At 39.3% G+C, this 27,381-nt stretch overlaps 1 protein-coding gene and 1 long non-coding RNA gene across 2 annotated transcripts; one reads left to right on the top strand and one right to left on the bottom strand.

Moving 5' to 3' along the window:
* Positions 1 to 3,051: 3,051 nt before the first annotated feature.
* On the bottom strand, positions 3,052 to 4,224 carry LOC121986511 (F-box/kelch-repeat protein At3g61590-like). The gene has a single exon (XM_042540480.1). It carries the CDS (start codon positions 4,222 to 4,224, stop codon positions 3,052 to 3,054), a length of 1,173 nt encoding a protein of 390 aa, XP_042396414.1.
* Positions 4,225 to 4,652: 428 nt separating this feature from the next.
* On the top strand, positions 4,653 to 24,013 carry LOC121984125. Its single transcript, XR_006112793.1, has 3 exons — positions 4,653 to 6,020; positions 6,852 to 6,938; positions 23,888 to 24,013. It is a non-coding gene; the product is annotated as an uncharacterized LOC121984125 (long non-coding RNA).
* Positions 24,014 to 27,381: the final 3,368 nt, after the last annotated feature.

Genomic DNA, 27,381 nt, shown 5'->3' with positions numbered 1-27,381 from the left:
AGCATCTAGGTCCCTTCCAGGCACCTAGAGTCTGACGTGTGCCAGCCAACCAGGATATGCCAACTCAGTTGTTTACATGATTGGATTCGACCCATTCTGGGTGCCTAGATCATTTTTGGTCACCTGGACCTCTAAGTGCCTGGACCGATTCCAGGTGCCTAGAATCTCTTAACTCTATCTTTGATTTCCTGCATCACAGAGTTATCACAACAAATATAATATAAAATATAAGCATAAGAATATTTTTGACAGTCTTGAGACTGTCCGGTCCTAACTTTCAAATTTTGCTGAAACCCTAGCATCTATTGTTCCCTCAATGGGGAGTGCATCCTCAGCTACTTCTCTCAAGAGAGTTTATTTGTTATCAAACATTTGGTCCTCATAATCTGTTGGACTTTAGCTCAGCATCTAATCTTAACTTTCGAGACTTCCCCCTAGACGTCTGATCCTTGACTCGCCTAGACTTTTACCTGGTGTTTGCGACCCTCGATGTCCTCGATCTGCCAAGACTTCTGCTTAATTTTCTTGACCAGGACTTCTTTGCCTAATGCACTCGACCATGACTTTTTTCCTGCACACTTAGTTAATCTCGTCAGATCAAAATAACCCTTAACTTTGAACCTTTGCTAATATCAAAACTTAGGTTTGATTAGCTAGTACTTTTAGCACCAACACGATCAACCTTGACTTATTAGGACTAGCTCACCAAGTGTTCGGTCCTCCTTGATCCATTTGGACTTTCCCTTGTTAACCTTCCCATTGTACTTCCACTGTCCAACCCCGTTATGACTTCCATTGTCTAGTTCCCAACTAGGTCTTCCACCGCCTAGCCTTGCTAGGACTTCCATTGTCTAGTTTCCACCTAGGTCTTCCATTACCTAGCCCCTCTAGACTTTCCCTTGCCTAACCTTCAATTAAAACTTCATGTTGCCTAACCTCTAGTTAGGACTTTCCCTTTGCTAACCTCCAGTTAGGACTTTCCATTATCTAACTTCAATTAGGACTTTCTAAATCAAGTATCAAGTCCTCCTTAACTTCTCTCTCATATATTGTCAAACATTGAAACTCAAGCTCGAACCAATCTGAGATTAGTCAAACTGGTCAGCCTTGACTCGAGGATGATTGCACCAACAATAAGAACATCCCAGTCCATGCAAAAAAACTAGTCATGCCAAAAGGGTTATATCCATTGATAAGTTGTGAAGAGTTTAACCATAGATAATCTTTTAACCACCCCATTAAATAGGTAGAATATTCATTAAATTGTGAAATGTTACTCTGTCATAATGTTTCCAATGTTAATAAAAAGTAACACATCCAATGGCATTTAACATTTAGAAAACTACCAAATAAAATGTGCCCCAAGCATAAATATCACAAGTACTACCGTGCCCTAGCTCGTCACAAGGAAAACTATAACCAAAATCCTTTTTATCTGACATCTAAAGCATCTTTTACTAAAATGTATCATTTCATACAAATAACATACTTCATTTATACATAATGGTAAAGAGGTGTATTCCACGATCATAAATCATAGAAATTTATATAAACAGGGAAGTATATTTTTCTTGTTACCAACTTGATTTTATTCGGTTCGAATAGCTGGATACTTAAATTATTAAAAAAAAAAAGTAGTTGTATGCAAACTTCGAGCAATAGCACGATGAACCAAGAAGTTCTCATGATGCTATACATGAAGGATACAAAGCAACGAGAAGTAGTCCATGTTTTGGTGACTCTCATCGTTAGGGGTGGTATACCAAAATTATTGAAAATTATTTCTTATATCGTATATCGTACCAAAATACTTAGTATATAATAAAATCATATCGATACCATACTAAAATTTTGGTATACCGATATTTCGATATGGTTAAATTTCATACCGTTTAAGGTAAAATTTCGATATCAATACAGTATAGCAAAAATTTCAAGATAAATATTATACTAATACCAAAAATTTAGGTATGATATTATATTATATCAAAAATTTTGGTATAGCGTAAAATTAATATGATTAGATATATTTTGGTACAATATATATAATATATAGAAAATTTAAATATCTTCTCATCCCTATTCGATGTCATATTTCATAATAAATCATGAAGTCTGTTGCAGCGTTGAATACTAGGGTTGCAAGCACGACAAAAAAAAATATCTAGGATGAGAAGTTTGAGTAATATCATCCTTAGGGTATCTCCAATAATTAAACCTCTCCATAAACTTTTTTGCAGTTTCCAATATGTCACATCAATGCCACATCAAAAATGAAAAAACCTACTATTTTCTCCACAATCAAAAAACCTCCTCCAACTTTTTTTTGGTCCTATACTATAAATCATATATCTTTATTTATTATTTTTTATTTAATATCTTTATATGATTTTTACTTAATATTTTAATTAATTCTGATCTTTAATTTATTTATAAATTTTAATTAATAAATTTATGAATTTTAATTTAATATCTTTATTTAATATTTAATTAATTTATACATTTTAATTTAATTATAGTCATTGCTATTTTTTTAACTTATCAAACATATTTATTTTCAAAAAAATTACACATTTAACTATTCATGAAATAAAATATTATAATTTTTTTAAAAAAAAATCATTTTTTAATTATTTAAGAAAAAGTCAACATATGTAGTACTATTTCTCAATGATTATTAATTCCATATCTAAGAGAAAAAAGTAAGTTTGAAAAATCAAACCGGCTTTAAACAAAAAATTTCAAAATTTATCTCTACACTCAGTAAAACTCTTTTGTTAAGCTTTTTAAGTTTTACAGACCTTTTAAAAAAGCTGGCATTCGAGATGCTCTTAGAAAGCTTAAACTCGTTAGTCATTTCCAAGATAATGACAGTGGATGAAGCAATGATCAAAGGAATGCTTAAAAAAATTACAAAACTCGCTGAATGCTGCGTTCACTGTCTTATAGACAGACAGATGATCAAAAGTGAAATTTCTTTCTTAACTAAAACAATAAGAAAATTATATATATATATATATATATTTCGAATTGTAAATGAAGATGCAGAGATCAAGGGGTGACGTCGAGCCTCGGTTCGAAGCAGAAGCCGCTGAAGAATCGGACCAAGAATAGGGCCATGAAGGGTTCGACGACGTTCATCGTTCTCCAAACCTTCTGCCTCACGTCGAAGGTCAGCAGTGCCATCGGCCACCCTAAGCACTGTATGAAGACGAGGTCGCCTGCGCCGCAGCAGATGAAATTCTCTCTGATTGTGCACAAGCTCGTTGACATCTCGACCGGCATTCGAGTCACCTCCCGCCATCTCTTATCCTCGAGTTCCCAAATCGTCAACCCCTTGATCAGCCGGTTGCACCACCCTCCCCCGCCGACCATGACCAATTTGTCCGACAGGTTGATCAATCGAGCACAGGTAAGAGGGCATGGCGCAGGAATCGCTTCTCGAATAAGAGACTGAATGGTAGAGGGCGGCTTGGCGAGATCGAACGCCAGTAAGTGGGGGCGTTGCTCCGTGTTCGGGTGGATCAAGTAATAGAACACGCCGTCGCATACGACGCCCTCGTCGCCGCCCTTCCACGAGCCGAGGTCTTGGGCAAAGAGCGTTGCCCACGATTGCGTCGTCGATTTGTAGATGTCGATGGAGAAGTGCCATTGGTGGTTGTTCCCCGGCATATGGGCGGTGCACTTGGCGAAGACCACGGTGTAGCTGCGCGTGCGGCGGTCGAACGACAAGGCGAGCGCGTTGTAGTCAGGGGAAGAGCCGCCGGGGACGTGAGGAAGCCGCTTCCAATCTCTCGTGATGGGGTTGCTGACCAATAAGCGGCTCCTATCCTCGCGGTTCGTCAAGCAGACCAGGCCGTAGGAGGAGGACGTGTGCCAGATGCTTTTTTCTAAGCCGGGGAAGCCGAAGATGTGCCACTGTTGGAGGCAGGGGTCGTACGCGCGGACCGATAAGGCGCAGTCGTTAAAGCAGGACAGTAAGAACCACGGCTTCTGCGGCGCCATCATCGTCCACAACGACGGCCGGGAGTGCACAATCTCGTACCACCGTTTGCACACGATGCCCAATTTGATGATGTCGGCGATGGGCAATAAGGAGAGCACCTTCTGCAGGAGTTCGTCCGGTAGAATGGCGTCCCACGACAGCAATGTTCCCTCCTCCTCCTCCTCCTCGCCGTCACTATCTCTCCGCATCGTCCTGATATCTGTATCCTCGCCGTCCATGAGGAAGATGAGATCGCAGTGCCTGGTGAAAAAAAAACAAACCCTAAAGTTGCTGGGGAAAAAACAGACATAATTCTCTTCTATATATTTGAATAAACAAAAAATAAAAAATATTAATATATAATTAATATAGAGAAAATAGAAAAGATTAATATAAGATTTTTTAAGTGTATTATAAACGACAATTTATCAAAGATTATATAAGGGTGCACACCGATTTCTGAATCGATCAAAATACACATTCAATTGTGTGTTTTTTCATTTTACCCCTCCTGTTATTATTTTAGTTTTTATTGAGCCAAAATTTTTAACCTATGTTTTAAACAATCAATTCCTATTTTACTAAAACGGCCGTCGATCCACTCCGTAATTGTAGCCGGATTCTAATCCCATTCTGTAATTTTGGCCGAAATTCGATCCAAGTTATAATTTGGGTCAGGATAGACCGTCGACTGAAATCCGACCGACTGTGCTGAATTCACGGCCGTCTGTGCGGCCGGATTCCAGTCGAAGTGCCTGATTCTAGCCGCAAGGCCCGCAATTGTGGAGCTGACAAGGAAAGGCCCAGGGAAAAACGGACTCGAGGATCTGCTCTCTCGGACTGGTCGATTTTTCGTCTCCGCCACTGCCGCAATCGTCTCCGCCACTGCCGCAAACGACGCCTCAACAACTTCTGAGATTCCTCAAACCCAATTCTATTTCCTCCATCAGCACGACGATCCCTCATCCCTGATCGCCTCCTCCCTGGCAAGATCGTGCGGGATCTCCGACAATGTCGCTTTCTCCATCTCCAAGAAAGTTCAGTTCGACGCCCTCGACAAAGTGCTCCCGGTTCTCGCCCTCCTCAAGGACTACGGCTTCGATGAAGCCCATCTCATCTGCCCCATCGACCGCTGTCCTCGTGTCCTCCTGATGAACAACAAGAAGACCTTGAAGCCCAAGCTGGAACTCTTCAATGGGAACGACCTTGTCGGAACCTCCCTCCTGGGGGCCCTGTCAGCTAGATTCGTTCTGCTCGTGTACAACGTGGAGAATTGATTGCTCCCCAATGCTGAGCTCCTCAAATTGATTTTGAAAATGAATGAGAACCTCGTGGATGCCTTAAAGCACTCACCTTGGATGATCACCTTCGACATCAGCACCACCGTTCTTCCCAAGTTCTATGCTCTACGACCATATGGCGTGCCCGATGATGTAATCTTAATGCTTTTGACACTACGCTTTGGTGACAGATACAGATCGATTCAATGAGGCCTTTGACGAGATAAAGAAGATGAGTATCTATCCGAAGAAAACCACATTCCCCCATGCCCTCGGGGTGCTTGCTATATTGCCCAAGAAGAAGTGGCTGGAGAAAGTGGAGAACTTGAGGGAATTGGGGTGGTCTTAGAATCATATCTTGGAGGCCTTCGTAAAGCATCCTTACATTGTGCGGGCATTGACTAAGAAGGTAAGAAAGACCATGAAGCTTATGGAAGAGAAGTTGGCAGGGACACAGGAGCACACAGTGAAGAATACAAATGTTCTGTCGATGAGCCTAGAGAAGAGGTTGATGCCCAGGCATGCCATCCTGGGCATTGTCATGCACAAGGGATTGATCAAGCCTTGCTTCACGGGGAACCATTTCCTAGTTTCGAACAAGAAGTTCATGATGCAGTTTGTGACCAAGTATAAGAGAAAGCTCCAAAAATAGTTGAGGCTATCAAAGGAGTGAAATCGAGTAGATGATAACAATGTGTTCTTCACCAATATGCTAACAAACAATCACTGTTGTTAGACAAGTCAATTATAAGCCGGTATGGTTTTCCTCTTACACCATCCTTTATGATGATTTGAATTGTTCAATTGTTACATGCATATTTGCTAGATTTTGTTGTGTTATCTTAAATTCAATTTATGATATGTTTTTTTTGGTAATTTAGGTATCCAATTTTTCAAACCGATTAATTCTGGAGATGACCAGTCTGACCCCATAGGAGTTTTCCACCGGCAACCAGGATAAATCGAGAAGACCTCCTGGAGGTCCATCCAAATTAAATGGCCAGCATTCTTAGAACCACTTCTCATCGGAACGAAAATCTCCTACAGCGTGCCGTAGCTGAGACTCGAATTTTAGATCCCTTGGTTATCCATTGGAGGGTTTAATTAACCATTGCACCATTGCCTCCTGGGAAATTATGACATATTTCTTGTTGCTTAGGGTATGATTGAAATGAAAACTATTAGGCTTTTGAAAATTGGTTTTTAATTAAAGGAATTAGTTAGTACCATAGAGATACTTGGCTTGTTTATCCAATGCTGGAGGAGCTTGGGCAATTGTTCCTTAATCACAAACTTAGTTTATGGCATGTTTCTGGTAAAAAGAAGAGTTTGCTTGGAAATTCCAAGGGTTCCAAAGAGACAGAATTAGCATTTCAGATTCTACTATTCTATTTCATGGCTCCTCATGCCCTTTCCTCTAAGTTATCATTATTGTTCTGTTACCAATTTGTTTGGTTAAATGCCTTGGTTCATTTTATTCGTATTCCTTTTCTTGTCTTCCTGGCATATATTTTATTAAATTCCTTGCATGCCTACTACTTTTCATACTTCTTGCTTTTACCATAACTTTCTTATTGTTATATTAGGCAAAGAATGACAAGCAAGATGAAACAAATGATGAGACTTATGTTGAATGGATTTCTCACCATTGATCTTGTTGATGATTTCACAAGGTAACACTCCCTATCAAAAGGCAACTGATTGACAGCTATGTATTTTGGCGATAGTCAACCTACAATTTAGCTCCCTGAGTAATAATTTATTTTATTATTTGAATACCTATTTGTTTGTTGATTGCAAATAATTTTGGGTTTTTTAGGATAGCATAATTGTATTGCAAGTCTTCTCCTCTTACATTTCATTCATGGCAAGGGTTTTCTTCTATCCAATACATTTATTTGTAATGAATGCTTCCACTACAACAAATATGACTTTCCTCATTACGTCATCAATCGCATATATTTATAGCGTGCTGTTAATAATAGTTTTTGCTATGCGCCAACTAAAACACGTTGCGAATACTATTATATTTTTTATAAATAACAACATATAAAAATAATCTATTGTTAAATATAATTTTAATAGAGCTCAATGCACACTATTAATATTAATTAATAATAGAGCATTTGCAATGCGCATGATATGCTATTAATAATATTTTTAAGAGTGCATTCACTGCGAATGCGCTGTTAAAAATCTTCTTTCATTCCTTGTTTTTCCCTTAAAAAAAATCCTATTTCTCTCCCTCTTTGCACAAACTATCACCCCTTCCTCTTCACGCAAACTACCACCCCTTCATCTATCAGTGCTGCCCCCATCGTCGCCCTTATCATTGCCCCCATCGCTGCCCTTATCACTGCCCCCATCGTCGCCTCCTTATCGCCAACCCCCTTCGCCCCCTACCCAGCTCTTCGAACCCTTTCCCTTCCTCTTCTGTTTGTGCCACCCCCGCCCCTCTTAGGCTCTTCGAATCGCAGCACCCCCTTCCCTCTTCAAGCTCTTTTAACGACAGAGGCACAACACTCGTCCCTCTTCGAGCTCCTTCAACGACAGAGGCACATCCTAGAGCACTATCAGTGGCAGAGGCGCCTCCCACCCCGATAAGGTTTGTAATAGTCTATTTCAACTTCTTAGTTACTAATCTTGAAAGATGTTGTAGTTAATTTACCATGTCATAAGGTGTAGTAGATTAAAGACAGAATATATGGAATTTAAGTTTAGCGATATTAGAAGTAATGAAACAATTGTTAAGATAGGAGAGGACGAGTTACCTGGAACCGAGAGATTTAAATATTTAGGATCATTTTTGTAAAACGATGGAGGGATTGAGAGAGATGTCTTATATAGAATACAAGCAGGATGGATGAAATGGAGGGGAGCGTCGAGTGTTTTATGTGACCGTAAAGTATCTCTTAAACTTAAAGGTAAGTTCTATAAAATCGCAGTTAGACATGCTATGTTATATGAAGCTGAATGTTGGGCTATGACTCGAGTACATGAGCATAATATGAAAGTTGCAGAGATGAGAATGTTAAGGTGGATGTGTGGACATACGAGGATGGACAAAATAAGAAATGAGAGCATTAGAGAGAAAGTTGGAGTTGCATCTATTGAGGAAAAACTCCGAGAGACACGTTTAAGATGGTACGGACATGTACTTAGACGACCAATAAATGCTCTAGTTAAGCGATGTGAAACTATGATAAACATGCATATCAAACGAGGAAGAGGAAGACAAAAAAGACTTGGTTAGCAACAATAAAACAAGATAAAATTTATTTAAATATAGATGATGATATAATAGAAACTAGACCTCAATGACGTAAAAGGATTCATACAGCCGACCCTACCTAGTGGAAAAGGCTTGGTTGGTGTTGTTGTTGTTGTTGTATTATGATTTTTTTTTATCTTCATGTTAGTGAAATTATATTATAGTGACATTCTTTATCTATTTGTTGTAAAATTAGGTTGCTAGTGATGACATTTGTAGTGGTATTGGCAATTATGTTTATGGCGGTATTGATGTCAATGGTGCAAAAAAAAGTGGCAATGTTTATAATGTTAGCCAACAATAAGCTGCAACTCAGGTAACTAATGTTGGGACCGAAAAGTAGCTAGAGGGGGGAGGGGGTGACTAGCTCTTCGCGCTCGTCGTGCTCTTTGTTGCTTATTTTTTCAATGATATGCAGCGGAAATACAAGAAACAACACAACGACGCTAACACAACGAATTTACTTGGTATCCACCTCAAGAAGAGGTGACTAATCCAAGGATCCACACACTCACGCACCCTCCACTAAAAGAAACACTCCTTTACGATAACTACCGAAGGCGGAGAAGCCTTTACAAACTCTCAATACAACAAGAGATAAAGAGAAACAAATAAAAGGGAAATCTTACAAGATTTGTACAATAAACCCTAACCCTACCTTCTTCCTCTTGTTGTAACTTGCCTCTTGACTTGGACGTGCCTCCAAGATTCTTCAAGAACTGGCGGTGAGAGCTTGGAAGAAGTTGCTATGGAGTCGCGTGACCACCTGTGGAGAGGAGATAAAGTTTTGCGCAGAAAAATGCTCACCAACGTCTTTATCTGCGCCAACGGTCGAATCCCAATCGATTGGATTGCTCCCAATCGATTGATTTGCTCCTAATCGATTGGGGAGACTTTGGATCGATCGACCGATCGATCCAGAGCGCCTCTGTGCTCTCTAGAATTGCCTTGAATCGATTGCTCGATCGATTCAAGGCTTCTCGAGCGATTTCCAGCGCTCCAATATATCGGCCGATTGATTGGAGGTTTCAATCGATCAACTGATCGATTAAGAAGCTTACTGTTCACTCAGAAACTCTCCCAATCGATTGGAGAAGTTTCAATAGATTACCTAATCGATCCAGCTCATTTCTGCACAAGTTCGCGTCAATCAATCGATTGAACCCCCCCAATCGATTGGCCAATCGATTGGAAAGTAGAAAACTGGATAGAGCTTGAAATTAACTTCGTTTCGCATCCAAGATCACCTCATTCTGATATCCGAGTCAAAAGTTATGGCCTTCGGAAGTTTACTACGTTCGAACTTCCTAGTTGTTCCATGCCAACTCCCTATTAGACTTACGACCGCTAAGTGTTCGGTCAACTTTTGACCCATCTGGACTTTCTCTTTGTGCCAAGTGTCCAGTCAATCCCTTGACCCACTTGGACTTCTCTCCTTGTGCCAAGTGTCCGGTCAAACTTGACCCACTTGGACTTACCGATATCAGGTGTCCGGTCAGCCTTGACCCACCTGGATTTTCCTCGTGCCTGACTTCACTCACCAGGACTTTAACTTCTGCCTAGCTTCACTCACTAGGACTTTCCATCTGCTTGGCTTCACTCACCAGGACTTTCACCTAGCTTCACTCACTTGGATTTCCCAACTGGCTGGCTTCACTCACCAGGACTTCCACCTAGCTTCACTCACTAGGTCTTTCACCTGGCTTCACTCACCAGAATTTTCCTTCTACCTAGCTTCACTCACTAGGTCTTTACCTGGCTTTACTTCAAAATGATCAAACCCTGACTAGAGGGGAATTGTACCAACAATCTCCCCAGATGGACGATTGCACCTGCAATCTCCATGTATCATCAGTCTCCATGTATTGTCAAACATCGAAACCCAAACATCAAGACTTGAGCTTGAGCCAACTCAAGCCTAGTCAACCTGGTCAACATTGACCCTAGGAAATATTACACCAACAATCTCCCCCTTTTTGATGTTTGACAATATCTCCTTTAAGTTAGGCTACTCCCATAGCCTCAACCTCTTCCTTGCCAATATATGAATGAGGGAACCCTTCATTATCCTCCTTTTCTAGAGAGCAAACTCCCTCTTAGGTAATGAAGGCCTAACTTAAACCCTATATTCTCCCCCTATTGACACACATAAAAAAAAACTCTCCCCCTGAAGAGTTACCCAGCGTTATTTACAATTTCACTCGTTGTTCACAACACAATAACGAAGGTCCCATACCCTTCATTATTCTTAACGCTCAACCTTGAGCATATACCGCCTGGTATATTCACACACGATTCAAATGAAGGTCTCATACCCTTCATTTTCATCAAATGCTCATCCTTGAGCATATACCACTTAAACCAATGAAGGTCTCATACCCTTCATTCTTCTTTCAAAGCTCACCCATGAGCATGAACAAACAACCAACGAGGATATCCACTCCCCATTGTAGTCAAATGCACAACCTTGAGCATTTACGCTAAGGAAGGTTAGACACCTTCCAAGGTGTATGAAAAATATTTTTCATGTCCTTAAAGAGTAACTCCCCCTAAAGATATGCTTGTAACTTCTGCCATTATACCAACAATGACTTGGAATCCCTAAATCTTTAGGAAACCTAAATTTAGAAGTTTTGAGGTTCAAAAATTCAATAATGAAACCAAAGCTCAACCTAAACCTCTACTTATTCTTCCTTAATAAATCCATCCTTGTTTTTATCATGAAAACTCCCCCTAAATGTATATAAGTATGTTTCAAGGGGTTAGGAATGGTTACCTAGACCAAAAATGGTTTAAATCACTGAAAACAAGCTTTCCCAGCTGAAATCAGTGATTCAATCGATCAATGGATCAATTCAAACTATGTGGATTGATCAGTGGATCGATCCAGCAAGCTTCTGCTTGCGAGAAAACGCCTCTCAATCGATCGCCCGATCGATTGAGGCACTCCAATTGATCGGGTGATCGACTGGAGGCCTGAAATTGCTGAAATTCAATTTCAGTCAACTTCAGTAACTCCCCAAAAATTCTACAAAATTCGAAAAATCATGAAAATTCATGTAGACATTACTTAAAGTATATACTATCAAGGAAAAATAGTTTTCTATGAAAATACCTCCTACTTTCAAATATTGATACAAACTTGAAAACTTGTAAAAACTTTAGTGTTTTCTTCCAAGTTTGTGTCTAACTATTCAATGATGATTACTATCAAAAGATAGCCTTCATCAAGGTTTTCCGAAAGCATTTTAAAATAATTTTCAAAATCAATATCCAACCATGTTCTTTGGGCTCAATGCACATGACTTGTACATTAGCTTTCCCAATGATTGGAAAACACATAACTATGTTTTTTAATGAACCTAAAACTCAAAGAAATGCACTAAATCAACATCTTGAGTTTTGTTCATCATCCTAACATCTCACTTGTATCTAATGTGTACTAAAACATATACAAGTCACCTTATAGTTCGTGTGAGATGTAAAATTTTGGTTTTGCCCTAATCTAGGGATCATGCATATCTACCTAGGCATTTTGAGGTTATGAACATCCACCAAGGATGTTACATGTTAGTAAATGTCATTTGTCCTTAATTGCAAGGGATTAAACATAATGCATGATATGTTATGACATACATCAAAAAGAAATAATTTTCAAAAGAAAATTTCCTATAACTACATGATGTATGTATGACATGACATGGTATTTTTATATTTTTCATAATAAGGCATGAATGCAAAAATAAATATGATGTCATGACATATGATGGGCAAACAAAGCATGACAAATTAGCATAAATAAAATACCTAGATTACCTATCTAAATATCCTTTAACCTTAGCTAATCTTAAAATTAAACCCTAGATTGCCCAATTTCATCAAGAAAATGTCAAAACCCAACTTGACATTTCTTTAATCTCTTGATTTATTTATGACAATTAACATTAAGTACATCTCTCAAATTTTGACATATTTATCCTTCTAAAGGAGTAATCACTTTAAATTTTAGGCCCGGATTTGCCTTTACTTCCTTAAGAGCATTATCAAAGTCCCAACTTTGTAGTTCTTATGCTTCTCCCAATTATGTCAATTTAATTTAAACATAATTGCTCAAGGTTTGACACATTTTACTCTTACACGAGTAAACCATTAATCCTTTTTCATTTTCAAAGGTTAATAATAACCTTAAAAATGCTCTCCGAGTGCCAACTTCATCAAAGTTGGATTAACTACCCTTCCAATTTGAGTTGACACTCTTTATCCCATCTAAAGGGTAGAGAAAATGCTCCTAGGAACCCAACACCTATTGGTGCTCCTTGGATGCTCTAGGTACTCACTAGGGATAACTTCCCTAGATACCTTCCTAATGACCTTGTTAGGCTTCTTAGAAGCTTTGGTCAACTTTTCTAGGTCAACTCTAGGTATTGTCTCCCTTGTGACCTTCTTAGTGACTTTCTTAGACTTCTTAGAAGTCTTAGTCACATTTATTGCAAAAATACTCTTAGGGATAACCTCCCTAGTATTTTTGACTTGACCACTAGGCCTAGAGTTAGTTCCATAGCTATATGGAACCCTATGGTAAGAAATTGCATCCTTCTTAGCCTTAGGTTTGTATCCCAAACCTTTACGACCATAGGATGCCCCTTGTTTCTCTAAACCTAGGTTTTGCTTATTTTGCCCCTTTAGGATATTTTTCATCCTTTTTAGGGTCTTTTCTAATTGATCAAGTCTTGACCTCAAGACTTGATTTTCCATCATTAAGTCCTTAGTTTTTGATTTTTCATTGAATCCTTGAGCCTTTTTATTTTTAGGCTTGTAACTAAAATCCTTAAAATTCTTGTCTAAATTTTTATCTACCTTCCTAATCCTAGGTGTGGTAGTCTTAGCATGAAAAGTCATATAGTTTTCATTAATTCTATCATGCTTCCTATTTTTATGGTAAATAGCATTAAAATGATATAAATTAGAACTATCATGTTTTTTACCATTATTTAAAGGGGTAGGCTCAATAAATGATACCTTTCGATTTACCTTGGAGGCTCCCCCTTGACTCATGCTTCCTCCTTTAGCTTTGACCACCTTCTTCCCCTTAGGACATTGAATCCGGTAATGTCCTTTTTGATAGCATAAGAAGCACATAATGTGCTCCTTGCTCTTCTTTATAGTGGTGGCAATCTCCTTGGGCTTCTCCTTGCCCTTAGGTGCCATTTGGCCCTTCTTCTTGGCCAATTTAGGGCACTTGCTTTTGTAGTGCTCATGTTCCCTACATTCAAAACATATGATATGATTTTTATTTCTAATTGAAATATTTATACATTCACATGTAAGGGTGGCATCTTCTCTTTTTGGATCCGGAGATAGAGGCTTCCTCTTGATTCGACATTGATACTCCTCTAATATATTTGACTTGACTTGTGGAGGTGGAAGCTTCTTCATCCTCTTCTTCTCTTGACCCGGATATGGAGACTTCTCCTTCTTCTTGATCCAGTGTTACCGAAAGTCGCTCCCCCTCAATCCTAGAGGTGGAGGCTTCTTCTTCTTCATCTTGTATATGGAACAAAGAGTATGCTCTCTCTTTGCCCTTTTCATTGTACTCCTTTGAAGATGAGGCTTCTTGGACTTCTTCTTCTTCGAAAGTTGAGCATCTCTCAACTTCGGAGTCCTCTTGCTCTTGGTCTTGCTCCAATGAGTTGCCCTTTTTGGATTTATCTTGATTTGGTACAGTGGAGGGTTCTTCATGAAGTTTGGCCAACTTGTTCCACAATTCCTTTGCATCTTCAAATTCTCCAATTTTGCAAAGAATGATGCTTGGCAATAAATTAACCAATAATTTGGTTACCTTGTCATTCGCGTTGCACCATTGAATTTGTTCTTGACTCCATTTGCTCTTTTTGAGGATTTTGCCCTTTGAATTTCTTAGAGCCTTGAAACCTTCCATGAGAGCAAATCATTGCTCTATCTCCATCATAAGAAAATTCTCGATTCTTAATTTCCAAGAATCGAAGCTTGTCATGGTAAACGGTGGAGGCACCCTTGTATCGAATCTAAGTTCATCATGGAATTCCATTTGAAGTTGAGCTTCTTGTGATGAAGTCTTCGACTTGTAGAATTGCTCCAACTTCTTCACCCTCTAGATTTTTGCCCCTTCCGACAATGATTCCAGTGAAGAGCGACCTTGCTTTGATACCACTTGTTGGGACCGAAAAGTAGCTAGAGGGGGTGGGTGAATAGCTCTTCGCGCTCGTCGTGCTCTTTGTTGCTTGTTTCTTCAATGATGTGCAGCGGTGAAACAACACAACGATGTTAACACAACGGATTTACTTGGTATCCACCTCAAGAAGAGGTGACTAATCCAAGGATCCACACACTCACGCACCCTCCACTAAAAGAAACACTCCTTTACGGTAACTACCGAAGGCGGAGAAGCCTTTACAAACTCTCAATACAACAAGAGATAAAGAGAAGCAAATAAAAGGGAAATCTTAGAAGATTTGTACAATAAACCCTAACCCTAGCTTCTTCCTCTTGTTGTAACTTGCCTCTTGACTTGAACGTGTCTCCAAGATCCTTCAAGAACGGGCGGTGAGAGCTTGGAAGAAGTTGCTGTGGAGTCGCGTGATCACCTGTGGAGAGGAGATGAAGTTCTACATAGAAAAACGCTCGCCAACGGCTTTATCTGCACCAACGGTCGAATCCCAATCGATTGGATTGCTCCCAATCGATTGGAGAGGCTTTGGATTGATCGACCGATCGATCCAGAGCGCCTCTTTGGTCTCTGGAATTGCTTTGAATCAATTGCCCGATCGATTCAAGGCTTCTCGAGCGATTTCCAGCGCTCCAATCGATCGGCCGATCGATTGGAGGTTTCAATCGATCAACTAATCGATTCAGAAGCTTACTGTTCGCTCAGAAACTCTCCCAATCGATGGGAGAAGTTTCATTAGATTACCCAGTCGATCTAGCTCATTTCTGCACAAGTTCGCGTCAACCAATCGATTGAACCCCCCAATCGATTGGAAAGAAGAGAACTGGATAGAGCTTGAAATTAGTTTCGTTTCGCATCCGAGATCACCTCATTCCGATATCCGAGTCAAAAGTTATGGCATTCGGAAGTTTACAACGTCCGAACTTCCTAGTTGTTCCATGCCAACTCCCTATTGGACTTACGACCGCTAAGTGCTCGGTCAACTTTTGACCCATCTGGACTTTCACTTTGTGCCAAGTGTCTAGTCAATCCCTTGACCCACTTGGACTTCTCTCCTTGTGCCATGTGTCCGGTCAACCTTGACCCACTTGGACTTACCGATACCAGGTGTCCGGTCAGCCTTGACCCACCTGGATTTTCCTCGTGTCTGGTTTCACTCACCAGGACTTTCACTTCTGCCTAGCTTCACTCACTAGGACTTGTTAGGACCGAAAAGTAGCTAGAGGGGGGGTGAATAGCTCTTCGCATGCTTCGTGGTTGGCGTTGCTTTTTTCTTCAAAGATGCGTAGCGGAAACACAAGAAACAAACCACACAACGCTAACAAGGTTGGTTTACTTGGTATCCACCTCACAAGAGGTGACTAGTCCAAGGATCCACACCTACTCACGCACCCTCCACTAATAAAATCCTCCTTTTTGGTAACTACCAAAGGCGGAGAAGCCCTACAAGTTCACACTACAAGAAGAAGGGGAAAGGATACAAAATACAAGCACAAAGCTTACAATGAGTACAAGAAAATCCTAACCCTAGCTTTCTTCCTCTTGCAATAGATCCGCCTCTTGACTTGGAAGAACCTCCAAGAACTTCAAGAACTGGCGTGGAGAGCTCTGTGGAGTCGCTGGTGAAGATCTGAGGTTTGTCGTGGAAGCGATACCGAAGGAAATAAACACCTGCAGCTTAAATCGACGCTAACGGTCGAATCCCGATCGATTGGAATGCTCCCAATCGATCAGGGAGGCTTTGGATCGATCCACGGATCGATCCAGAGCGCCTCTGTGCTCTGGAAAAACGCCTGGATCGATCCACGGATCGATCCAGCGCTTATCGCGCGAAGCAGCATCGTCCCAATCGATCCACTGATCGATTGGGACCTCTGGATCGATCCACTGATCGATCCAGAGGCTTTCTATGCGCTGGGAAACTGCCTGGATCGATCCACTGATCGATTCACTGATCAATCCACTGATCAATCCACTGATCGATCCACTGATTGATCCAGCTCTTGGTTTTTACCCAAAACCAAGTCCCAACCCTCCCAAACCAACCTTCGGTCAACTTTAACCTGTTGGTACGTCATGCCTAGCTCTAGTCACTTCCTTGACCTGCTAGGACTCCCTCACCAAGTGTCCGGTCAATCCCTTTGACCCACTTGGACTTTTCTTTGTGTCAAGTATCCGGTCAATCCCTTTGACCTACTTGGACTTTTCTTCATCATGCTTGATTTCACTCACCATGACTTCCAATCTGCCTAGCTTCACTCACTAGGACTTCTCTTCTGCCTGGCTTCACTCACCAGGACTTCTCTTCTGCCTGGCTTCACTCACCAGGACTTTCACCTAGCTTCACTCACTAGGATTTCTCTGCTGCCTGGCTCCACTCACCAGGACTTTCATTTCGCCTAACATCCTAGTTAAGACTTCCCAGTCAAGTATCCGGTCAATCCTTGACCTACTTGACTCTTCTTCAATCAACCTTGTATTGTCAAACATCGAAACCCAAACTAAGACTCAAGCTTGGTCAACCAGGTCAACCTTGACCTGAGAGATGTTGCACCAACAATCTCCCCCTTTTTGATGTTTGACAATACCACAATAACACTTACAATACCACATGTAAGTTAGGCTAATCACATAGCCTCATTTTTCTTCATGCCACTAGGTAATGAACACATAAGTTAAGCTCTCCATTCTCCCCCTAAGAGGACAAACTCCCTCTAGGTAATGAAAGCCTAACTTACTCCCATTCACAAGTCCTTTCATTCTCCCCCTATTGGCACACATCAAACCATCTTTGAGCACTATCCACTTGAACAACTTGAACAATGAGGATATCCACTCCCCATTAAAGTTCAAACGCTCAACTTTGAGCATGTTCTTAAAGGAAAGTTAACCACCTTCCAAGGTTCGTGAAAATAATTTTCATATCTTTAAAGAGTCCCTCCCCCTAAAGACATGGTGATAACTTCTGTCATTGCACCAACAATGACTTGGAATCCCTAAACCTTTAGGAAACCCAAATTTTGAAGTTGTGAGGTTCAAATTTTCAAAACTTTGAAACAAACCTCAACCTAAACTTCAATATAGTCTTCCTTAACCAATCCATCCTTGTTTTCAACATGAAAACTCCTTTTTTTTTATATATACAAATGTATTTTGAGGGGTTTGGAATGGTTACCTAGACTAACATAGGTTCAAAATGCTGAAATCAGGCCTTCCCAGCCAAAATCAGCAACTTGGATCGATTGGAGTTGGGTTCCAATCGATTGAACCTTGCTGAATCGATCCACTGATCGATTCAGGAGGGCTGGATCGATCCAGACGGCTTCTGTTCACGAAAGCTCTTCTCAATCGATCGCCCGATCGATTGAGACCCTTCAATCGATCGGGTGATCGATTGAGGTCTGAAAGTTGCTGAAATTCAATTTCAGTCAACTTCAGAAACCCCTAGAAAATTCTATAAAATTCCAAAAATCGTGAAAATTTGTGTAGACATTGTTTAGGGCATATATTATCATGGAAAAATAGTTTTCTATGAAAATACTTCATGTTTTCAAAGATTGACACAAACTTGAAAACTTACAAAAACTTTAGTGTTTTCTTCAAGTTTGTGTCTAACTATTCAATGGTGATTACTATCAAAAGATAGTTTTCACCAAGGTTTTCCAAACTCATTTTAAAAACATTTTCAAAACCAATATCTCACCATGTTCCTTGGGCATAATGCACATGATTTGTACATTAGCTTTCCCAATGATGGGAAAAACACATAACTATGTGTTTTGATGAACTTAAAACTCAAACGAATGTACTAAATCAACATCTTGAGTTTTGTTCATCATCCTAACACCTCACTTGTATCTAATGTGTACTAAACCACATACAAGTCATCTTATATGTCTTTGTGAGATGTAAATTTTGATTTTGCCCTAATCTAGGGATCATGCATATCTTTCTAGGCATTTTGAGTGGTAAACATCCACCAAGGATATTACTTGTTGATTCCACTTGTTTATAAATGCCTTTTGTCCTTAATTTTAAGGAAATAAACATAATGCATGATAATGTTATTGCATACATCAAAATGGATTAGCTTTCAAAAGAAAGATTCCTATAACTACATGATGTATGTATGACATGACATGGTATTTTTGTATTTTTCATAGTAAGTCATGAATACACAATACAAAACTAAATATGATGTCATGGCATATAGTGAGCAAACAATCATGGCAAGGTTTAGCATAAATAAAATACCTAGATTACCTATCTAGGTGTCCTTAAACCTTAGCTAAGTTAAAACTTAAACCTAGATTGCCCTCTAAATGCTCCAAGAAAATGCCAAAACCTAACTTGGCATTTCTAATTCTCTTGATTAACTTATGCCAATTGAAATTAAGGTTATTCTTCAAATGTTGGCATATTTTGTTCTTCCACAAGAGTAGCACTTTGAAATTAAGGCTTAAATTGACCTTAAATTTCCTAAGAACATACCAAAATCCCACTTTGATAGTTCTTATGATTTTTCCAATTTGTGTCACTTAAAATATCATCCAATTTATCAAATTGTGACACATTTTACTCTTCTCAAGAGTAAACATAAATCCATTTCATTTTCAAAGGTTAATAATAACCTTGAAAATGCTCCTTGAGTGTCAATTTCTTTAAAGGTGGGTTAACTACCCTTCTTCTTAGAATTGACACTCTCTAACCCATCTATGGGGTAGAGAAGATGCTCCTAGGAACCCAAAACCTATTGGTGCTCCTTGGATGCTCTAGGTATTCACTAGGGATAACTTCCCTAGATACCTTTTGAGTGATCTTGTTTGGCTTCTTAGAAGCCTTGATCACTTTTTCTAGGTCAACTCTAGGGATTGCTTCCCTTGTGACCTTGTTTGTGACTTTCTTAGAAGTCTTAGTCACATTTATTGCAAATATACTCTTAGGGATGACCTCCCTAGTATTTTTTGCTTGTCCAGTAGGCTTAGGGTTGGTTCCATAGCTATATGGAACCCTATGGTAAGTAGGTGTATCCCTTTTGATTTTAGGTTTGTATCCCAAACCTCGATGGCCCTTGGATGACCCTTGTGTCATATTTGTGATTTTTCTAAAGGTCTTCTCTAATTTATCAAGTCTTGACCTCAAGACTTGATTTTCCTTCTATAATTCTTCAACCTTAGGTTTTTCACTAAAACCTTGATTTTTCTTCTTCTTAGGCACATACCTAGAATCCTTAGGGTTCTTGCCTAAGTTCCTATCTACCTTTCTAAACCTAGGTTGAGAGGTTTTAGCATGATAAGCTACATGATTTTTTTTAATTTTATCATGCCTCCTATTTTCATGGTAAATAGCATTTAAATGATATAAACTTGAACTATCATGCTTTTTATTATTATTCAAAGGGATAGGCTCAATAAAGGTTACCTTTCTTTTTACCTTGGAGGCTCCCCCTTGAGTTGAGCTTCCTCTTTGAGCCTTGACCACCTTCTTCCCCTTAGGGCATTGACTTCGGTAATGCCCCTTTTGATTGCAAGAGAAGCACACAATGTACTCCTTGCTCTTCTTTGTTCCGGGGATGGTCTCCTTGGGCTTCTCCTTGCCCTTTAATGCCACTTGGCCCTTCTTCTTGGCCAATTTAGGGCATTTGCTCTTGTAATGCCCATGTTCCCTACATTCAAAGCATATAATATGATTTTTATTATTAATTAAAATGTTTATACCTTTTTGTGTAGGGATGACACTTTCTCCTTCGGATCCGGAAGTAGAAGCTTCCTCTTGATCCGAAGGTGATATTCCTCCATTTGATTTTGCTTGACTTGTGGAGGTGGAAGCTTCTTCATCCTCTTCTTCTCTTGACCCGGATGTGGAGGATTCTTCTTGCTCTTGTTCCGGTGTCAATGAAGATTGCTCCCCCTCAATCCTAGAGGTGGAGGCTTCACCTTCTTCTTCATCTTCATCCTCTTGTACATGAAACAAGGAATATACTCCTTCCTTGCTCTTTTGATTGCTCTCCTTTGAGGATGAAGCTTCTTGGACCTCCTCTTCTTGGTTTTGATCCATTGAGTCGCCCTCTTTGGATTCTCCTTGATTTTGTACAATGGAGGGGATCTCATGAATCCTTGCCAATTTGCTCCAAAGCTCCTTGGCATCTTCAAACTCTCCAATTTGCTCCAAGATGTTGCTTGGTAATAAATTGACCAAAAGCTTGGTCACTTTGTCATTGGCCTCACATCTTTGGAGTTGCTCCTTACTCCATTTGTTTTTCTTGAGAGCTTTGCCCTTGGAGTTCTTTGGAGCTTCAAAACCTTCCATAAGAGCAAACTATTGCTCTATCTCCACCATTAAGAAATTCTCGATCCTTGATCTCCAAAGATCGAAGCTTGTAGATATGTACGGTGGAGCCACCCTTGTGTCAAATCCAAATCCATCTTGGAATTGCATCTTGAATTTGAGCTTCTTGAATTCTTTGACTTTGATGAATTTGCTCCAACTTCTTCACCCTCTAGCTTTGCTTGTTTTGTTTGCCCCTTCCGGCGATGATTCCGGTGAAGAGCGGTTTCGCTCTGATACCACTTGTTAGGACCGAAAAGTAGCTAGAGGGGGGGTGAATAGCTCTTCGCGTGCTTCGTGGTTGGCGTTGCTTGTTTCTTCAAAAATGCGTAGCGGAAACACAAGAAACAAACCACACAACGCTAACAAGGTTGGTTTACTTGATATCCACCTCACAAGAGGTGACTAGTCCAAGGATCCACACTTACTCACGCACCCTCCACTAATAAAATCCTCCTTTTTGGTAACTACCAAAGGCGAAGAAGCCCTACAAGTTCACACTACAAGAAGAAGGGGAAAGGATACAAAATACAAGCACAAAGCTTACAATGAGTACAAGAAAACTCTAACCCTAGCTTTCTTCCTCTTGCAATAGATCCGCCTCTTGACTTGGAAGAACCTCCAAGAACTTCAAGAACTGGCGTGGAGAGCTCTGTGGAGTCGCTGGTGAAGATCTGAGGTTTGTCATGGAAGCGATTACCGAAGGAAATGAACGCCTGCGGCTTAAATCGACGCTAACGGTCGAATCCCGATCGATTGGAATGCTCCCAATCGATCGGGGAGGCTTTGGATCGATACAGAGCGCATCTGTACTATGGAAAAACGCCTGGATCGATCCACGGATCGATCCAGTGCTTATCGCGCGAAGCAGCAGCGTCTCAATCGATCCACTGATCGATTGGGACCTCTGGATCGATCCACTGATCGATCCAGAGGCTTTCTGTGCGCTGGGAAATTGCCTGGATCGATCCACTGATCAATCCACTGATTGATCCAGCTCTTGGTTTTTACCCAAAACCAAGTCCCAACCCTCCCAAACCAACCTTCGGTTAACTTTAACCTGTTGGTACGTCATGCCTAGCATCTAGTCACTTCCTTGACCTGCTAGGACTCCCTCACCAAGTGTCCGGTCAATCCCTTTGACCCACTTGGACTTTTCTTTGTGCCAAGTATCCGGTCAATCCCTTTGACCTAATTGGACTTTTCTTCATCATGCCTGGTTTCACTCACCATGACTTCCAATCTGCCTAGCTTCACTCACTAGGACTTCTCTTCTGCCTGGCTTCACTCACCAGGACTTCTCTTCTGCCTGGCTTCACTCACCAGGACTTTCACCTAGCTTCACTCACTAGGATTTCTCTGCTGCCTGGCTCCACTCACCAGGACTTTCATTTCGCCTAACATCCCAGTTAGGACTTCCCAGTCAAGTATCCGGTCAATCCTTGACCTACTTGACTCTTCTTCAATCAACCTTGTATTGTCAAACATCGAAACTCAAACCAAGATTCAAGCTTGGTCAACCAGGTCAACCTTGACCTGAGAGATGTTGCACCAACAGGACTTCCCATCTGCCTGACTTCACTCACCAGGACTTTCACCTAGCTTCACTCACTAGGATTTCCCAACTGGCTGGCTTCACTCACCTGGACTTCCACCTAGCTTCACTCATTATGTCTTTCACCTGCCTTCACCTCAAACTGATCAAACCCTGACCAGAGGGGAATTGTACCAATAATCTCCCCAGATGGACGATTGCACCTGCAATCTCCATGTATCATCAATCTCCATGTATTGTCAAAAATCGAAACTCAAACATCAAGACTTGGGCTTGAGCCAACTCAAGTTTAATCAATCTGGTCAACCTTGACCCTAAGAAATATTGCACCAACAACTAATACTATACTTAGCTATGTACATGTGTTGATAAAACCATCCATTTTTACTATACTTTGCCATCTTGAAGAATTCCTTTTTCACATCCTAGTAAATGTCTTGATAAAACCATCCTGATTCTTTGTCTTGCTTATTTAATGCCTCTTCATTGTGTTCGTGTTCGTAAAGTAGTGTGATTATCTAATAGTTGTTAATTTGAATATGGTTAATTGCATGCCAAAATTTTCTTATAGGCAACAAGTTATCATGTGAACTTATTGTAAACTTTTGAGACTCACTAATGGGTCACTGTAAGAAGTTTGGATGTTATTGTGGTGTCCTAAGATTGATATTTCTCTTGAGTTTCTACTCTCTTGGGTCACTGTAATAACTTAGTTGTTATCTTGTGTCCTAAGATTTATTCTTAATGTATTTGTTGGTTGAGTCATTTGTTGGACTAAAGGATGGCGATTTTTTGTTTTTATAAGTAAAATCAATTAAAATAAATTAAATTAGTTAACAGAGTTTAAATAAATTAGAAGAGTTTGCAATTATATTGAGATATGTTGTGTTACTATTAGATCATTAGATGTATTACTTAATTTGATTATTTGGACGGATTATGTGATAGTTGTAAAATATTATATGAAATTTCTGATGTGTTTCATATGTTTGTTTACAAATAGAGCAAGTCAAAACAAAATATGTGTTTCAATCAAAATTAATATATTTCTGATGTGTTTCATATGGTTTCATATATTTCTAATATCTTTCTTTATGACTTCTCTGTATAGCTGGGTTAATTTTTAATCATGGTAATTTTAACAATATTCAATTTGTATTTCTGGTAGCTATAATTTTAGATTTTTTTTTATTATACAGTACAACGAAAGAATTTGAGTCGTGGAACTATCATTGATAATACTAAATGTAAGTTGTTTCATTAGAGTGTAGATGGAGTTATTGCAGAAGGTCAAATTATATTCATAGATCCAAAAGCAAAAGTGAATCACGTTTCTCTTGATGGAGCTTGTTGGAAAGTTTGTATTGATAGAGTGTTGTTTGTGGACAAGGTGGACCTAATTCAATCAAATGATGAAATATATTTTTCTCGAAGATGCAATAGGAAGCACAATTGCTTGGTTATCTAAGTTTATAGTTTTTTGTGACTGAGTTACTGATTTTAAATTTTTTAGGAAAGTACTTATGTTATTAAGTGAATTTGTGTTACTGGTTTGGAATGTTTGTTGTTAAGTAAATTGTTATTTTGTTAAAGTGTGGTGTTGATGATTATTTATGATATTATAAATGTTTTAGTTTTGATTTTATAATTGAGTGTACGTGGTATTATAATTATTTATGATATTTATATGTGTTGTAATTGTGGATGTATATTTGTTGTATTTAATTGTATAAAATTTGTGTATGTGGCTGTATAAAAATTGTATTATAATTACTGTTGTAAAATGCATCTGCAGCGTGTAATTATGCGCTGCTGATGCACTTTTCTGTAGCATGCGGCCGTGCACTATGGAAAAGTGCATCCACAGCATGCGGTCACATGCTGCGGAAAAGTGCATCTGCAGCGCGAGGCTGCATGTAGCGGATGTGTTATGACTTTTAACAACTTAGAGTTGTGCAGTATGTAATGTGCGCTGCAGATAGTATAATTGTGCCCTACGAAAAATCATATTTGTCTAATTGTTGTATGTTTGAAATTATCTTGCTATTATTTCACTTTTTAAGCTATTAAACGGGTGAACTCATATTTTTCATGTAACAATTGCCTAACATTTCCATCACCTCAACCAATAAAAAATCATGTTCTTCATATGCTCTTTTCAAAGAATCGAAAGTTTTTTCGTGACAGTTCACTGTCTTTATATTGAGATACCTGAAAATTGTAAGATCGATGTGCATGTGAGCGCAGGGGGTGAATCACATGTGTTTAAAAAATAGAGTTTATTTTTTTTAAAACTTAAAAAAGCGCAGGGGAAAAATTAAATAAAAGCAAAAAACACAAGACTCGTTCAATTACTTGGGTCGGAGCCTTCGGCGACTCCTACTCCAAGACTCATGATCCCTCGAACTGTATAGATAGACAATTCACTAAAAACTTCTTTTGGAATTGCTAAAAGAGTGAATCGAGTACAAATGCTCAAAAGAAGTGTAACGATCCTACACTTCCTTTATTCAATAATTAACAGTAGAAAATTGCAACTTAAATTAAAATATACCGACTCGTAGTAAATGAAAGTCAAAGCTTGGAGTCGGTGTCATAATGTTATAGGAGAGCAGTAATGCAGTCGGACTAGTAGAAGGATCGTTTGAGCTGGTAATTCCGTTGCCTCCTTTTCTGCTTGCCGAATAGAACTTTTAAGGAGTGTTGAAGGCGTCGCCAACGTCATTTGAGTCGCCTCTGACCTAAAAGTTGATCTCGTGGAAATCAGACTCTATATGCTCCCAAGGCTGCAGTCTCTATCTGCGCAAGGGTGCCTCCAAGCACCTTGAGGAGCCTCCAATGCACCTCCTGTTAGTTAGAGCCCTAGAGTCAATCATATAATGATTGTTGTATGAACTCGTTGTATCATATTCCTATATACTTATATATGCATTTCTTTATGGTTATTATACTTACTTGTTTTAGTGTTAAATAACTAAGTATAATAGCGTCCTTGAGTAGAAGGTTCTTATCTATATCAAATAATTGATTGAATTGATAGTGAGATCATATAGAGAACACTACTCTTAATCATTCCTAGTCAAGTATTAACATTCAGGGACAATGTTAATGCGATGAGACTAGCATGTAGGTCAACTCGATGACTTGATCTCACAAGTCATGGATATAGAGATATCAAGTTGACACATGGGTATGCATTAGAGAATGTATACTGAATGACCCGCCATGAGAAAGTATCATAGATCGTTATATGAGTGTCATGTACTTTCTCATGTGACTATTAGTATGACTGTCAGTCCTTGGACCTGAAGTCACCATGGTTCCCTACATAAGGAGTTGCATACTTTGGCTTCGTCAAACGTCACCCGTAACTGGATGGACTATAAAAGCGATTACTGGGTATGTAACAAATTATGTGGAGGGATGTGAGTGATGTAGATGGGATCTATCCCTCCTATATGACGGGAGTGACATCATGATTCTTGATAGAGTAAGACTACTAAGTGCATGGTCATGCACAAATGAGTCAATATGAGATATTGAGCTCATTTGTTTAGAGTGAGTCTACTTGGAGTTCAAGACATAGATTGATTAGAGGATGACATGGTCTATGCCTCAATTGATCAATCTAGATGTCAAGGATAGAAGGACATTGACACATATTGTGAGAGTCACAATTATTAGTAGTCACAATGGTGATGTTGGATCTCAACATTCTTGTAACTTGGGTAGTAATGATGTGTTGCTAGATACCGCTCATTGTTTATGTTTCTAAATGAATTTAGGAGCATTGCCAACGTTACAAGAACCTATAGGGTCACACACAAAGGGCAATTAGATGGATATTAGGTTCATATGATGGATCAAGAGGATTAGATTCATGTGATGGACCAAACTGGATTAAGAGTAATCCAAATTAGATTAATTGAGTAAGACTCGATTGAGTTAGACTTGAGTTAGACTCGAGTTAGACTCAAGTGAGGCTAGACTTGAGTTAGACTCAAGTGAGACTTAATGATGATATTCATTGAATTTTGAATTCAATGATAAATGGTGACATTCATTGAATTATGAATTCAATTTGAATATTAGATTCAAATTTTGATTCAAATTATGAAGAGAAGAGGAGTTTTAAAATGGTCATTTAATGAATAATTAATATTCATTAAATACTTATTAAGACTCATTAATGAGGCTCATTAATGGAGTTAATGAGCATTAAGTATTTTCATTAGATGAAAATACTTAAGCCAATTTTACTCTTATTTTTCATAATGAATGTGATCATCATTATTCTTCCTCTCTTCTAGCTCTCTCCCTCTCCTCCATTGCCGAGCCACCCAAGAGTGCTAGCACACTCTAAGTATTTTTTTCTCCACCTATTGTCCGTGTGGATACGTATAGAGGAGTGTACGCTTGACACTCTCGAGATCCGACCATCTTTTGGATGAGCGCGATAAGCGAAAGGCTTCGCAACAAGGGTAACGCTTCTTATTCATGTAAATATAAGGTAGATCTAAGTTAGAAACATGTACATGATTTATTTTATATATCTTCGCATGGATCCGTGGCAAGACTTCGAGATTTCCGCAACGCAAAAAGTGGTTTTTGCGGCTCGAAAGTCCTAACAGTGGTATCAGAGCCACGTGCGAAGCATGTACAAGTTTGTATTTTATTTTTATGAAAATATTTCAGATCTATAAGTTTCTGTAAATTTGCTATTTTTATAGATTTTGTGAGTATTTTTCTCGTAGAAGC

This window comes from Zingiber officinale, chromosome 5B (assembly GCF_018446385.1).
Source record: "Zingiber officinale cultivar Zhangliang chromosome 5B, Zo_v1.1, whole genome shotgun sequence".
In the NCBI taxonomy this organism is placed as follows: domain Eukaryota; kingdom Viridiplantae; phylum Streptophyta; class Magnoliopsida; order Zingiberales; family Zingiberaceae; genus Zingiber; species Zingiber officinale.
Note: the sequence above shows the minus strand (reverse complement) of the source record. Positions and strands in the feature narration are given on the sequence as shown.